General features: G+C 36.6%; 1 protein-coding gene across 24 annotated transcripts in view; it reads right to left on the bottom strand.

The window, feature by feature from the left end:
- NRXN3 (neurexin 3) overlaps window positions 1-17,370 on the bottom strand; it is a 1,716,647-nt gene that overhangs the window by 406,576 nt on the left and 1,292,701 nt on the right. For all 24 annotated transcript variants that reach the window (XM_056134049.1, XM_056134032.1, XM_056134029.1 and 21 more), the window contains one exon: window positions 11,555-11,736. In XM_056134049.1, the coding sequence (XP_055990024.1) occupies window positions 11,555-11,736 (182 nt within the window). The remainder of the gene's footprint in view (window positions 1-11,554; window positions 11,737-17,370) is intronic.

Below are 17,370 nucleotides of genomic sequence, written 5' to 3' on the forward strand. Positions count from 1 at the left end.
CCTTCGTTCCCATAAAACTGATTTTAATGGTCATTTGATCCTCTACATCTTTGTTTCTTAAAATCTAAAACAGTGGCAATGTCTGCAATTTAGCATGCTCTACAGTCTAAATGGCTAGTGTACTACCAGGCTGATGAAACAGCAAATAGAAAAGTGATAAGAAAAGAATGATACCATGGGAAAAGACAAGTCTGTGACCGTGAGAAAACAATCCACAGAGTTCCTTTTGAAATGAGCCTACGTACTGCAGTTTGCATTTAAGAAAAGACTGGATTATTGTATGACTATTAGTAACATTTATAATTCTCCAAGCTAAGATAGCCATCAGGTTAATCCGATTCCATGCCTCACTACATATGGTGATCACTAGGATCAGGGGATTTGATCTAGGGAATTAGCAGGATCAGGGAACAGACTACTGTAGGAAAGCTGTAAATCCAAACTGGCTTTCTCAAAAGTGATGTTCAAGGGGTGAATTGCAAAGTCAGAGAAACATACAACAAAACTATCTTTTGAGAGCACAGCAGCACATGGGATGCAGCAATGGATCATTCATCCAGATGCTGACTTTGGTCTGTGATTTTACAGGTTCCCAACTGTTTTGTTGAAGATTATTACTTTAGCATCTCAGGTTCTCAGTTCCATGTTTTCAACCACAATTTCTTTGGAACCAGAAACTCAACTGTGTGATAGACATGCTAATAAGAAAACAAATCTATTTAATAACTAAATGATATCAGGGCACATTAGCACATATTCTCTTAATTGATCATCCCCATGTTACTAAATGTGGCAAAATAGTACCTATGCTTCACAGCTGCCAAAAAAAAATAATTGCCAACTAGTGTCAAGAGCTTTGACTCGAACCTCAGTGCTCAAATATGAAGGAAGTAAATCTCATGACGATTACTTACCAAAGAAAAAAATACACAATGATTCCTGAGAGGAACAGAATTAGAAAGGTTATCTACTATATTGCATAAAAACAAAGACAAAGGAAAACTTCCCATCAAGTAATTTTAAATGAAAAAGGTGTGACTAAAAGACATGGGAACAGTAGATATAAAGATACTTGTTTTATAATCTCTATCAATCTATTTGATTACATCAGTTTTGCAGAGACCCTCTGTTTCTTTCTCTTCTTTTTTTCCTTTCTGGGTCGCACCCAGCTATGCTCATGGGTTACTCAGGAATTACTCCTGGAGGTGCTTAGGGGACCATATGGGATGCCAGGGATTGAATCCAGGTCGGCCGCATGCAAGGCAAACACCCTACTTGCTGTACTATTGTTCTGGCCCTACTTCTTTCATTTTATCTCCTTTCTTTTCCTCCTTCATCTTGTACAATTATGCTCATATTTTCCAGCTTCACAGTCTTTTATCTCCTGGAAATGTAACTTTCAGAGCTCCCACAACCTATACCAGCCTGACCATTGAAATCTCTACCTCCAATTCTTATGTCTCACCTGAACTTGGAAAAAAATCCAATAGAAAATCTCTATCACTTGACATGTAGACATTTTTAAAAGACAAACTCAGACTTTACCCTAAATTTCTCTTCACCCCTATGTCCTGTTTTCGCTTTTGTTACTGCCTATGAAATCGGAACTTTCTAAGTTCAAAGAATTCTTGCTTTTTGTCTTTTTTAATACATCCACATTGCAACACATGGTCATTTTATCATTGAAATATGCCCCCTTTTATTTTTCATCCTCATTATCTTCCTATAATCATCATCATAGAATAAATTCTTAAAAGTATTTTTCCTGGACTATTTAAACCAGGAATAAGGAAACTTTGTTCAGTAAAGGACAACTGAGATATTTGTAATATCACTTGCATGTCCTACAATACAAGGAGATGAGCTGCTATGGGTAGCCAACATGAAATACACATATCTGCCTGATCACATATATATGAAAACCATACCACATGATTCAGAGAGCCTGATATGACCAGTGAGCTAGAATTTTCCTACCCAGGACTAAACAATAACTTACTATTTCCCTTGATCTTGTTGAAAAATATTCTTTCAATGAAGTAAAAAATAACCTTTCTGTGAATAAAATTTGGGGCATGTCCCCTCTTTTGCAAATACTTTTTATGCCTTTTCATTGCTTTTAGAAACAATCTCTCAGTATGTCATTCAAGTCTTCCACATTCCAAGCCTAAAATACCTGGAAAGGAAAAAAATAGCAAAAGCACAGCTATCATTATGTTAAGACTTTACTATGAACTGTAGAATCGTTAAGCATTTCCTCATATTTTATTATAAATGTCCATACAGACTGGCAAGGTGTCATTGCTGTGTGGCCCTCCACTTTACAGAGCTGCTAAATAATTTATCCAAGGCCATAGTACTAGATGGAAGCAGAGTTAGATACTAACTCACAGACTCCAGCTTCTAACCATTGTACCCTTTATTTTATTTCACACATCTCTTTCTCTTGAGTCATTTTCTCGTTCAAACTAAACACTGCCTTAGTTTGAGAACATAGCCTGAATTTTCTTCCTATGAGGTCATGCTTGTGCTGTTATTTTGATCTGGCATGCTTCTCCTTCTGCCCAGCAGAATCTGACCCATAATGCCAAAGCACATTCCTTTAATCTCAGCTCAGTGATACTTTTACTTTCCTTGCTATATACTGCTGTTGCCGTAAAAGAGATGTATGTTCAATTTTTATTCCCCGTCTTAATTTTAAATCTCTTTATATCTCTACCAACTCCAAATAAACTGATGTTCCATAAATATCACCTGAATGAAAATGATCACTGCTGCATTTTCTATTTGAAACTTTCCTTAGGAATATAATAGTAATTTGGAGTCAGAACTGGAGTTGAACGCCTGCTCAGCTGTTTATTAGCAGTGCTATCTTGGGAAATTCATTAGCTTCATTAAAAATTAGTTGCTTCACTTATAAAGTAAGAATATTAACACTGACTACTTCATTGAGTTATTGTGAGCTCCTAATATGATAATACAAATAATGTTCTCACACAGTGTGTGGTACTGTTGTTTTGTCAATGAGTATTAGTGGTAAGTGATGGTAATATAAGATCAACTTTAAACATATAGTCCTAAGTAAATACAGAAAATGATCATCTGTACCAATCAATTACCTGTCCTTTTGTATATAATAGAATAGAAAGAATAAACTAAATTAAAAGAGATCAGTGCTTCAGTAACCTGGGCACTTATGTTTGCCCTGAGCTCTAAACCGGGAGTAATCCCTGAGCACTATCATGTACAGCCCCCAAAGAAAAATAATAAAAATAAGTATACAAATGAGGTCAGTTAAGGAGTCAAGAATAGAATATAAAATTTAATTGTCAATCATTTACTGTTGCTGTACAAGCTAATTTAAGAATAATAGTCTGGTCAATCAACAGGACTTTTCTAAATGTCTTTAAGTGGTTCTAGGCTCCAAAGGTGTCATTTCAGGGTGGAAAATGACAGGTGTAGCTGTCAGCACCATCTCTGAAGCTAATACAGTTATACAGTTTCTTCTACCATCTATCAGGGAAACACTAACAAGTTGAAACAGCAGCAGTGACAGCATCAAGATCTAAACCTAAGATGCTATGCAGTGGGTAGCTAATGAATTTCCCCATCAATACACTGAGATCTCATGCCTCTGAGTACAGTTAGGTATCTAAAATTCATCATCTATAGCTTCAGGGAGTCAAGGAGTTATTTCTTGCCCTGCTGCACTGAGCAATATCCCAGGAGTATAGACTACTAATAATGTAAGCAGTGGGTCAATGAGATAATTCATCCCATTGACAGTGCTAAGGCAGACTCATTAAGTCAGTTCTATGTGCCAGCACTCCTTTGACGGCATCTAGAGCTTCCCTCCCTTGTAGCATTTTTGATTCATATCTCTAGAAAATCTATTTGATTAAGTTTAGTAATCTGAACTATGCCACAAGACTGCCTTTAAATCAGAAGTATCCTCACTCCTTTTGAGAATTTTAAGTTGAAATCTCAGAAGCTGGATTAAAGTATAGTTATTAAACAAATATACAATGTATTATTATCTATGGCTCAAATAATATCTAGTAATCTTAAACACTCTCCATTATTGAAATATCTCTCACGCTAAGACCAAAACAGTGCAAGTGTCCTGTGTAAAAATGTTAAATCCCTTATATTTTAATTTCTGGGATCTTTCAAGTTTGTGAGCTAGCTGTATGTAACTGAAGTTTGGTCACAGTATTCTCAACAGGTAGAATTCTGCTTAATACATAATAGAAACACCATTTATATATAAAAACATGATGCTCATTAATCCAAATTTTTCTACTATACAGACACACTGGAGATTCTAAAGCATGACTGGTATCTGGGTCATTCAAAGAATTACTGATATAAGTGATCCATTAGAAAATTGTGCCATTAGCTCTGGGCCTCTCATAATTACTTACAGAACAACAAAATATTTTTTGTGTTTTGTGAACTATACTTTTCTGTATTTTAAGAACTTGATTATTGTTATCATAGGATTGCAATATATTTCATGTGCACTCTAAATTTCACATCAATTTTAGTCCATATATTGTTCACATAATACTAATATTTTATTTATATACTCATAAATTGAGAAATCAGAATCTATAAAATGCTCTTATTTACATAATTTGCATTAAAATTTCCATTTAATTCGACTGTAACAGCTATACAACTCAGCTTTTCCCACATTAGAATCTTGGTGTTAGCAATGACACTTTTTTGGATTCTAATAATCTTCAAGTACAGAGTCACACCCCTGAGTATTTCTCTGGTATGCAAGGAAGTTTTCAAATAGCTCATACTATCTCCATCTAGAATAATTTTGTCTTCCTGGTTTCATGGGCTGTTGTTTGTTACATCTCCTCCTCCTCCTCCTCCTCCTCCTCCTCTTCCTCTTCCCTTCCTCTTCCTACTCCTCTACTTCCTCTTTTCCTCTTCCTCCTTCTTTTTATCTTCCTTTCCTTATTTTGGTATGGTAATGTTTTCATTTCACATGGTTTATTACAATTGGAGAAATATTTTCCTGATAGAGTAGATTACAGTAAAAAGCCTTCTGGAACATTTTCCTAAATTGTCATAAAAGCACAAAGCAGCACGCTATGACATTGTATAAAGGCACAATGCCCCACAAAGAGATACTGAGAAAGTCATAGGTACCTTGTTCTATTGACCTGAGCAAGCCTCTCAGCCAAAAATCTAGTCTTCATTACATGCTAACAGGATTTTTCCAGAGTCTCAGCAGTGGATATGATCAATTTCTAAAATTTACTTTTAATCAGACATAAAGGAATATGTTTACAGAAATGGCCCTAGGGACCCATTGAAAATAATTAAAATAAGGCACTATGCTCAGTTCTAAAACACAGCCCTCCTTTCACTGATTTTTTTTCCTAATGAAGCGATTGTTTTTGATGTTTCACTAATTCTCTCTTTGACACTCACTCCTGAATCCTCATGTTCTGTGTGCCTCAGGAAAAGCCTATAGCATAATATTTTGCAACCATGTAAAGGAAGATGACAGTGGAAATCAAGGTAGGGGTGTGACTTGCTCAAAGCCAAATGGTTGATTAGATACGGATAGAAATGAGTCAAATTGAAATCACTTGATTTCAAATTAAATGCATTTCTCCGCCATGGCCTCTCAAAACCAACTGTGGAATCAAAGGAAACACATTCAGAGAGAAGCACCTGGGAATGAAAGATCTGAGAAATGCACATCGACACACTCTGAGCTGGTTGCTGCCTCGGGTTCAGCTTACATAAGCCGTCACTCCATCAGATTCCCACTTCCAACTCTCTTCTCCCACCCTCATCTCCTACACTGCCTGGATGGAATGGCTAAGCGTGAAGCTGCAGAAAGGATCCCCAGCAGGTCCTCGCCTCAGAAATGGCTAATGATCTGGAAAAGCTCCTAAGCCCAGAAAACCCAAAGAGGCCCTTTTCACGAAGAACAAATAGCAATGAGAGGAAATGCAGTGCCAACCTGCAGTGCATAGCACTCTGTGGGAAGCAAAATTGCATCTGTTGGACACCGTGACTGTTTTCTTGTTCCTTCCCGCTTTACTGGCCTTACCAGTCTCAGAAATGCCAACATTCCCCTGTAGTCCTCTGCAGAGTCCTTCAAATACTTGTGAGGGAATGGAATCCAGCACTGGCACTGGCTAAATCCACAGAGCGAGCAAAAGTAACTGTTCCCTAACTTCACTCTGCACTCACCCAGCAGAGGTTCATTGAAAATATCCCGCCCAGTGAGAGCTAACCGGAAGCATCCACACAGACAGTTTATAGATGCATTAAAAGCCAGGAACAGACATCATAATTCAGCTCAATTCCCCATTTATTATCCAGGAGTGTCTCTGAATTTTATAAATGATGGGAAAACAATACTATACTAACTAAATGTAATAACTATCTGGTTTCTCCAAGTATGTCATAGAGAGACAACAGCCAAATATTTGGGGAGTTGTTCTTTGAAGGAAAATATTTTGCCATTATGAGAGGTGTGGGGGGGTCTTTTCTCTACCTCATTTAATTTTTGTATCTACATTATAATTCAGAAGGGAAACCACTGGGAAGGTTATAGATTCTTGTCAAACAAAACAGATGCCCCGACACATAAATTTTCACTGTTCCTGAAAGACTCATAATTAAAAAATGAATCCAAGAGGATTTACTGTAAATTACACACGGGGAGAAAGAAATTAATAGGCTGTCTTTTTTTACATCCTGCAGTCACCGCATAAAGAGAAGCTAATTGTTGCCCAGTTCTCCCTGACCTTCTATTTTGTTGTAGGTGGTTGAAAAGAGGTTGTCAAGAGCTTCATGATAGCAGTAGCAAGCACTTCATGTTAATCCTTTCTCAGGTCCTATTCAATTTGTTCCCTATTATATAAATGAATGTGAGCGCAACATGACATAGCACCATAGAGCCTAGATATGAGGTCAATAGGCATATGTCACTCACAAGAAATAGAAACTGCTCTCCAGATATTGAGAAGATTAATTCAACAATAAATTTCAGTGAAGGGGGAAAAAAAAGCTGTACTGAGATAATCTTCCTCCCAGAATGACATTACATGCACACACACTTCAGCAAAGAGGTTTATACCTTTCTCAGGCAATTTTTATCCTTGGTTTTATTAATGCAATGATTAAAAATGTACACAGTGCAAAAAGTTTAAGGCCCCAATGAAGAAACACAAGCTAATGTGAAGCAAACAACCCTGAAATTTTATCAGTCTCTTGCCTTCTGCTGATTTAATTTTTGTCTTATCCAATACTTGTTATCAAATCATATTTAACTATCATGAGACCCAGATAAATCAAAGGAATTTGGGTTTAAAAATAATTATCTTGAAAAAGAAATGCCTTTGAGATCTGGGCCAGAACAGCAGATAATCTAAGCGAGTTGAGAGATGAGAAAAATTGCACAACTACCTAGGTCTGTCTTGCACCACCCCTACACCCAGAAGCAATACTGCCCAGGCCTTCTATTCATATGGCAACCCTGCCTCCGAAATGTCCTCAAATTTGTTTTACCCATTCTTCCTGCTTTCTCCCCAACTCTTTAAATCTTCAGAGCAACTGACAATAGCTTGATATATGAAGGATGGAAAATAGACTCCTTTAGACTATTTAGTAATGATTCAAGGACCTTCGGTGGAAAATAAGGTTCAAAAGTAACCCATTGCCCTAAAGGATTCTTAATTGATAAAAGAGAAAGGAAAATTATTTAAATGTGAGGGAGCATAAAGTTCAGCTTCAATTCAGCATTTTGACTATCAGTCTGTGGTTCAGTGTGTGTCTGCAGCTATAAAAAATGAAAGGCCGCTGGCCGGAAGTAATGATTAAAAGTAACGAACGTGTTACACACTTCTGTCTATAAAGCACAACTTTATCACAAGTGTCAAACTATTGGGAATCACAGCATCTATGTGCTGGCTTCATAGGGGCTCCTGCATTTCTCTCCAGTGGAAACCAGTTCACACTGAGTCAGGGCCACTTAGAAGAGAGGGCTGGATGAAACCTTTTTGCCACTGCTGTTCTCAAGAGGGTGTTCATTCTGGGAAAGACTCTTTGGTGCTCTTGACAGGTGTTCTTAACTCTGGGGTTAAAAATGCTTTTTGAAATGATCACATTACTGTTGCTAAAATTTCATAAAATCTTATTTTATGAAATAAAAACTCTTTCTCTCCTCCTCTTTCCTCTCTCCCTCCCTCCTGTCCCCCAACCTTTACACACTAGATTCATAGAGTGAACTTTGCTTTTGACAACCTAATAGCTTGCTAACCACATAGAAGTAGCACCAAAGAAGATTAATTTGTTGTTTCCACAGTGAAAATCCAGAGCAGAAGATAAACATGTCCCACATGCAACCCCATCCTAACGCTGAACCTGGGATTTCCCCTGCTTTCATATCTCTACCTCATCTGCCATCATTTTCCTTTTTCCTTCCACGTGTTTCTCTTCTACAAGGCAAACTGCAAGGTGACATGCAAGCATTTGACTTTTGCTGAACCATTTCTACTTTCACGCATGGCCCTGGGACATTTTCTTTAGCACAAGGATGCAAACTGTATTTGATAAAATAGTATCTAACAGATTGTAAAAGTCTTCAACAAATCTCTTAACCTTTGTGGCTCCATTTCCCAGAATCATCTATGTAAATGTTCAAAGTAAGAGGGTGATTTTATAATAGTCTTTCGATCCTTTACTTGAATTCCTTCAACACCAAATCTGATAAGGTGTCAACACTCTGGAGTGTAGAAAGGAGAGACAATCCACTAAAGAATAAAACTTCAGTGGATTTAGTGGATGTGGCCCCACACTCAAAATAGGTCACGGGCATGCCCGGCTCAATTTAGAATTGTTCGTACAATGTAGGGTCTCTTTTATTTAAATAAATATAATTATATGATTCAATGATGCTATTTCCTAACTCAGAATATGAAGGACAATCTGTTGGGATTTCCCGGAACAGAATTTTTAAGCAACAGAGGCACATTATAATAAATTCATGGAGCCCTGAAGGGGTCTCAATATATTTTGGCATACATTTTCTTGTATTTTTAAAAGAAAACTATTATATACTACATTCAAATGTAAAGAGTATATTTATCTAAAATTAAGTACTAATGAATACAATCAAGTGTATATTATTCGAAGCACAAAGTATGTTCAGAGACATGAATTTATTCCCGCACTAACAGAAATAAAACTTTATAATGGTATAACTCAATATGCTATGGTTCTTCCTACAATTTTCCAGGATTCTCATATCATTTCAATGCAAACACTGCCAATTTCAAATACACTGTCAGAAAGTCAGAAAACAGTTCTCTAAAAAGTGGGGATATTCTGCAAAGCATGCATAGGAAGAAACTAATAAGTTGGCAGGACATTATCTGACTGGAAAAAGATGCTCATGGCTGCACCAAATCATAGTTTTATTAGTAAATCACACTGAACAAAAAAGAAGATAAATCAACATGAAAATGCAAGTGAGCTGGTAATAATAGCCTAGTTATAGCTGCCATGAAATACTCATTAAGTAATATGCAGTATAAATTTCATAGAGTTCTGTAAATTATGGTAGTTCTTAGAGGCCAAATAAAGATGAACTGTACTAACTGTAGATACTTTTCTCCTTGCTCTTTGGCATAATATTTTTAAAAATTACTTAAGCTTTGGGCCAGAGAAAGACCTTAAAGCATCGAAGAGCAGGCTTTATGTACAGGTGCTCCAGTTTTCCATCCTCAGCACCAACTGGTCCCCCAGCACCATCAAAAATTCCCATGGATGGAGAGAGATTTAAGCCCAGAATATCACTACGTGCCCACCTCGTCCAAAGGCTTAAGTTAGGTGCATGATACCATATGGTTCCAAAGCATCTGAAGAAATATTAAAGTTAAAAACTATTAAAGATCACTCCTCTGGTGGGCTGGAGAGATAGTACAGCTGGTAGGGCGCTTGCCTTGCACACAGCTGACCAGGGTTTGGTCCTGGCATCCCATTTGTTGCCGTGAGCACCTCCAGGAGTCAGTCCTGAGTGCAGAGCTAAGAGTCAGCCCTGAGCACTGCTGAGGGTTGCACAACCTCAAAATATGATCCCTTTTCCACATTTTGAAAGTCATCAGTATTAATCGGCCCTGTCCTGCATTCCCAAGCATTATTTTGCCTTTGTTTGGTTCATATTGAAACCAACCAAGCTCCAGATTAAGCCATATTCTCCCAGCCTCTCCTGTTTCCCAGGCAAATTGGAAGAGCATGTGCTGGAACAAGGCACCGCATCAAACTGAGCTTGTTGCTTGTGGGTCCAGCCAGTAACCTTCAACTGGAGACCAGCAATGGAATCCCCCCCTCTGTTTTCTCCCTTAGCTGGCACATGACCCAAACTCTAAGCCAAAGCTCACAGTGCTTGTTCCTTTTCCTCCTTTATGGAGGTTAGTAGAATTCCCCAGTTGATCTTTCCTCTTAACTGTTTTTTTTCCCCTTACTATTTAAACCCAAGTCTTATTGCTCCAAATTAAATCCATTCTTTCTAGCTTTGTCATTGCTAACTAATGAGAACAATTTCTCTCGTTGCTCTTGGTGGCTGTACTTTGGGTACTTATGGGCGAGAATCATATCCTTCTCTAGCCTACTTTCTTAACTGCAGACTGCACAGGTGATAAAATGGGTTAATTGTTGCTATAAAAATATTTTCTATCTTCATAACAAAGTAATTCTTTTCCTCCAAATCATTTTAATTTCTTTGCATTGCACAGTGTTCTTAATTATCTGCAACGACTGAGGATGCAGTAGTGTTAGGCTTATCCTTACAAACAAACTACTCTCTATACAATAAAATGAATACACAGCCTCGACGTTCGTGAGCTCTTTGGAGGCTTGGCCACTCAAGCCTCAATTTTTTCTCAAATTTTCTTTACAGTTCTACAAAGAAAATTGAAGCCTTGCTTAGAAAACATCAAAATACATCACATAGCCATTTTTAAAAAAATAAGAATTTTTTTTTTTCAAATGCAGGATTGAACCCGGGACCTCACACAGGTAACCAAATGCTCAACCACTACTACCACTGACCATAAGAACTTTGAATTGGAGCAGTATCACACACAGTTTTTGTCTCAGATATTTACTGCTGGCTTTCTCCAGAAACCATTACTGATGCTCATCTGAGCAGATTATTGCTATTCCAGTTGGTTTTGCTACCTTTTTGATGAAGATGAATCAAACCATATGAATCTCTTATTTACAAGCCAACAGTTGTTTTATGACAGATCAAATGACTTTGAGCATGTGTGGGATAGGGGTGAGTCGGGAAGGGGGCAAGTTCGCCTCCTTAATCCCAGAAGCACTTGGCTTCACAATTGGAGGGCAGAACGAGGCTTCACTTCCAGATCACTCTGGGCTACTGCTCCAGTACACTGAGGCTGTTTTATACTTATGCACCCCTTTGCACTTGTCTGTCTAGCTCTGTGAGACTTATCTGGCTAGCCAAACCAAATAAGTAAGAAGAGAAGCCAGAGCCAGGCCTGGTACTCACGATGTGAAGCTGGAGGAAGTCACCGAGGCCTGGAGCGCTGTCAATGCGCACCAAGATCCCATCCTTGACAGTAGTGCTGAAGCCCACGGCCAGGCGGTCAGAACGTGTGCTGGGTCTGTCATTGGCCGGCCAGGTGTAGAGGATGAGGCCTCCGCTCTTCCCAAAGATGTAGGTAGCACCAGCTGTGAAGGCAAAGAAAAGAGCTGTCAAGGCACTGAATGAGACAGGAGAGAGTTACACAGTGGAGGTGGCACACACAAATGCAGGGGACACTGTCCCCTAAGTGCTTGATTTCACTGCCTGAGAGAGCTGGTACGCAAAGTATGGAAAGGTGGCTGTTACCCTGTTGTTTGGCCACACCTGTCAATGCTCAGGGGTTACTTTGGGCTCTGCACTCAAGAATCACCCCTGATGGGGTGCCCCGGATCAAACCTGGTTGGCTGTGGGCAAGGCAAGCATCCTACCTCCTGGACTCTGGTGAGAGATATTCTGAATATCTTCCTCTGTGTAATGACTCAAGGCAAATCACACACCATCTCGGAGAGCTTTGGCAGCTTTGGGATATAGTGTTGAATATTCTGTCTCTCTCAACTGTACAATGAACATGCCTTCTCTTAGCTCTCTCTCTGAATATGTTGATCAGTGGGACTGGGAGCAGTTCCAGGATGCTTCCCAAAAGCCAAAAGTGAAGGTAGCTGGGAACCATCATTTCTGATTTTTATATTTTGTTTCTTCTACAATCCTCTCTGGAAAGAAAGCTGAGCCCCGGTAAAAACAAGTGGTTACATGACTATGAGCATATGTCTCTCACTCTGAGTTTATATATATTTTTTTCTTTTCTTTTCTTTGTTATTCTTTGCCTATCCCCAGTAGTACCCAGGGCTTACTCCTGGCTCTGCACTCATGGAGCACTTCTGGCAGTGTTCGGGGACCACAGTGGATGCTTGGGGATTGAATCCAGGTTGACTATGTGCAAGGCAAGTGTCACATCCTCTGTCCTATTGCTCTGGCCACTGAGTTTGTTATAAAATGATGATCAAAATGAATTTCAGTGGTTTTTTAAAATGAACTATTCTATTTTCTACTGGAGATATTTGTATGGTATTATATGCCAATTTCTATCTCCTTTCCCATATTAAATTTCTAACAAGATAGAGGAAAGAAGGAAAACAATTCTTAGTGTGATAAATTTAAATTATGACAAGTAGTGGTGTCATTAATGACTAGTGAACTTATCTATGTGTTTACTATTTACCAGTGTTTTCAATGCCATTATTTAGAACCCTAAGGATTAGTAAGAACATTTTAAAGTAACTAACACACACACAAAATAAGTGCACATTAAATATGTGTAAAGTCCATTGAAAAATAAGCTTTGAAATATGAATCTGTGTAAAGATTTTTAGATTTCATAGCCAGAAGAGATGATACCATTGCAGCTCTCATGGTAATATGTATATTATTCATAGCGAGTATTCCCATGATGTTACTCATCTTAAAACTCAAACATTTGGCACCAGCTTTTCTTGTGCGTTTCTCACTGAACATGGTCCAATCTTTGAGTCTACTTTAAAATAACATTGATAAGCATCCAACTGCATTTTTTAAAAAATCTCAAACACTGCTTCACATTTAGCTTATAGAGAATATTGTGCAAAAGTATACTAAGTGAAAAAGAAATGAGTTGTGCAGCTTATTTAGAAATAATAAACTGCTGCTAAAAGATCAGAATTAAGAGTATGTTCTACATCACCTTTTTTATTTTGTTTCATTTTTGTTTTTTGTCTACATCTGGCTACAATCAGGGCTTATTCGTTACACTCAAGAGTCACCACTCCTAGTGTTGTTTTGGGACTGTGGGGTACCAGGGATTGAACCTGAGTTGATTGCAGGAAAGGCAAACACCTGCTGTACTTTATTTCCAGCCCCTATTTTGACATTTTTAAGGCTTATGTTCAGAAATTGAGCTATATGCCTGGTCTATTGTTGCTTTTAAAAGGAAAGTCGCTGTCACTGTCCTCCCGTTGTTCATCGATTTGCTCAAGCGGGCCCAGTAACATTGTGAGACTTCTTACTGTGTTTGGCATATCAAATATGTCATGGGTGGCTTGCCAGGTTTTGCCGTGGGGCAAAATACTCTCGGTAGCTTGCCAGGCTCTCTGAGAGGGACAGAGGACTCTAACTCAGGTCGGCTGTGTCAGCTGCGTGCAAGGCAAATGCCCTACCCGCTGTGCTATGGTTCCAGCCCCAATAATTTGTTACGTATTGCATATGTATACAGCATATCATTGTTTTCCTTTTATGGTTATCTGTGTTTTTATGGGGTGATCTAAAGCCTTCCACAGTTACCTGAAGAACTCGGTCTTATGCTACAAAAATTCTATCAAAAATTCTATATGCCAAACAATATTTGATCCTCCCTATCAACAAATACCTGCAAAGCTTCTGAAAATGAGAAATATGGATATAATTATTTACCCATGGTATCTCTCATCTGTGAAGAATTTAAATAATTTCCTTTATGCATATAATTATAAATGTCATCAGTACTTTATACTTTATTTGGAAAACTGAAGTTTACTCAGTGATTAATGTATAAAATCACCAAAAATGCAAATCAGTTGGTGACATTTATAGCAATTTAAAAAATCTTAGCCTATTCTATCCTGAAGCATTAGTGGATTCTGTCACACAGATGAATTAATACTCTATTTGGAAATAATTTGTTACAACAAAAGGAGCAAGTTAAATGTTGATAATAACAACATATGTGCATGGTGCTTTATAGCTTGAAAAGTCTTTTCAGATAAAATAACTGGACTTTCACAACTCTTCATGGAATATTTAATTTGTTAATACTGAGAAAAGAGACCTGACCTAAATATCTAGCTTAAATAAGTCTCCAGCACAATCTCTCTCTGTAAGCTTGTCTTCACCAATGACAATTATAAATTAATGAAATTAAACAACAGACCATGCGAATTATATACAAAAGCAAATGATTATAAAGTTACAGCTCAAAAATATGGAATGTTTAAAATAAATGTAGCCTGACATTTTTATCGTACAACTTTACACTTATTCTGCTTCTGTTTTTATATTTTACCTAATACCTTATTTAGTAATTATTATTATATAGAAAATTAAAGATATATACATAATGGCTAGGCAGTTTCAATCTTTAAACAAAGTAAAAAATATCACTAAAACAATATTATGTTGTTGAAATATGAATAATATTTCTTTTAATATGTCTGCTCTAAATTTAGGATATTAGTTAGATAATTCTAACTTTGTAGGTGAAAACGACCTAGAAAGTTCCTAAGAAATGCTTTATTCTGTTGTGCAGAAATAAATATTAAACATGCATTCCTGGTACTGCATTTTTCTAAGAAGAGTGAATAAAAATTCTAAGTTGTCCTACAGTCCAATGTTGCCTTTAGAGATAATTAATAGTTACATGTCTCTACTCTGATAACCTGTTATTTTTTTCCTCTTTAGCTATGCCTTTTGGCACAGGTTTTAGATACAAATACCTATTTTCTGTTCATTTCCATATGAAATGTCTAGAGGCCCAGAGGAAGCATAGAATTATCTTACTTTACATTTTTAAATTAAAAAGTTAATTTTGTCATTTTAAAGTATGGATTATGAGCTAAATTCTAGGGGACATACCAAAAATTCTAAGAATTTCCTTATTCCCTTAAAGATTTCATTTCTAAACCAAATGGAACCACATTGCATACTTTCTCCCCAAAGACTAGTAGTTTTGATTGCTATTTCTCATGATACTCAGTACACTGGTGCTAAGGTCATACTATATACATTAATAATAATAACCATGTAAGCTTCTTACTTTCCAGAAAAAAGAGAAGAAGGGGGAAAATACCATAGTGTAATTTTCACTATTTAACATTGCAAATGTACAACTAGTTGAGGTTGCTTTGCTGAGTTCCAATAAACATGGTATTTCTAGGAATTATGTCATGTCATAATCAAAATAGAATAAATTCATTCCATCTTTAAATGGTCAACAAATATAACATATAATTTAACACACAACATCTTTTGTCTCATATGCACCAAAACAGTGAATTTGGATTATTGTTTCCATATTTGGCTTGCTATTTACTGAAATGAATCTAATAGTTAGATTGGCAGAGACATGTGTATGAATATCATTATGAATAATTTGGTGTGTACTCTACATCTAGAAGGTTGAGAGGGGGTGAAAAAGAAAAATCTCCATTGTAATCATAAGGATGTTCTGGAGAGCTGTTTAATGTCATTACACAATATACAGATTAAATGGGTGATCTATGGTTTCTCAAGGAGAACGATACTTAAAACTTTCTGTACTTTACATAATCCTCCTCTAATTTTTTTTCTTTTAAGGGAATACACCCAGCAAGGCTCAGGGACTGCTGTTAGCTTTGTCATCAGGGATCACTTTTAGTGATGCTTAGGGGTCCGAGTAAAAATGATCAAATCCAGGCCAACTACATGAGAGGCAAGTGCCTTATCTCCATAGTAATTCTCTGGCCCTCCATCAGTAAATATTAATTTTTGATTCACTATTCCTTACTTCACTATATTTAACTAAATTGCTGAGGCATCTCAACATTTCTATATAACGATCAACAGAATGGCTGTTGGTAATGTTGTTTGACTTTCTAGTCTACCATTAAGAGTGAAATCATTCCTATTTTTATTGTGCAACTAAAAACTATATACTTTTAGGTGAGATTACCACAAAAATAGAATACTGGGCCTGTTTATTATTTACGCAGTAATACAATTATATACATATGTATGTACCTATATGGTTATATTTTATATTAAAATAAAACACATTTATTATATTTTTATATTTTTATAGTTTCATATATTTATTTTATATAAAAATAAGTTATAAAATACATTAGAATACCTAAAAATCATATTTTCACCATCAAAAATGCATATAAAATGATAAAAACAGTTTTCTATAAAATTGATTGTATAATTTTTATTGATGCTAAAATGGAACATATTTGGAAGAAATTACCAGAGGAGATCTAAGAGCGTTATATATAAAGAAAACTTGAGAATTTATTTGCGGATATGTGCAGTAAATAGTATAAATTAAGTGACACTATAAGCTTGCTTTAATATGATCGACACATGATAGTTAAATTAGCAGAAGCTAAAGTCAAGTTTGTACAGTAATGCTTTTCTAATACTGCCTCAGATGGCATATAAAATCTCTGGCACCAATATGTCTGCCTCCCTCTGTCATTTCAGATTTCTTATTCCTTATTTTGATTTTTATTGTTCTATCGTTAATCCTATTCTTATTCTATATATTTATGGATTTTTATTATCAACTGGTAAATTATTTTGGAAAATAAATGGCCTATGAATGACACAAAACAAATCATGCAAAATGATATAGTTACTGACATTAAATTTAAAGTTTTCTTCATATCAATTGCTGTGTAGCTAATAATACCAAAATGCAAAGACTTTGGAATTGACGAATATCTCTTATAGCAAACGGATACGGAAAGCTCAAGGATCTTATAATGACTAAAGACCTAAAGAACACATTTGTCAATTACTTTTTTTTTTCCATTTTGTTCAAGGTTCACCCCCACATATCTCTGGCTGTTTGTGTAGTGTTCATCATAGTAAGGGTTCATGTTTTCAATTAGAATAGGGTGGTTTTCAAATTGCTTTCTATGGGGATGTTGCGATTAATATTTCCCTCCCCCCAACGACTGAAATTGTAACAGCAAATATATTTGTCGTTACTTTAATAAAAAGAAAGTGGAGGT

Source organism: Sorex fumeus, unplaced genomic scaffold (genome assembly GCF_029834395.1).
Source record: "Sorex fumeus unplaced genomic scaffold, SorFum_2.1 ptg000098l, whole genome shotgun sequence".
Classification (NCBI taxonomy): Eukaryota; Metazoa; Chordata; class Mammalia; order Eulipotyphla; family Soricidae; genus Sorex; species Sorex fumeus.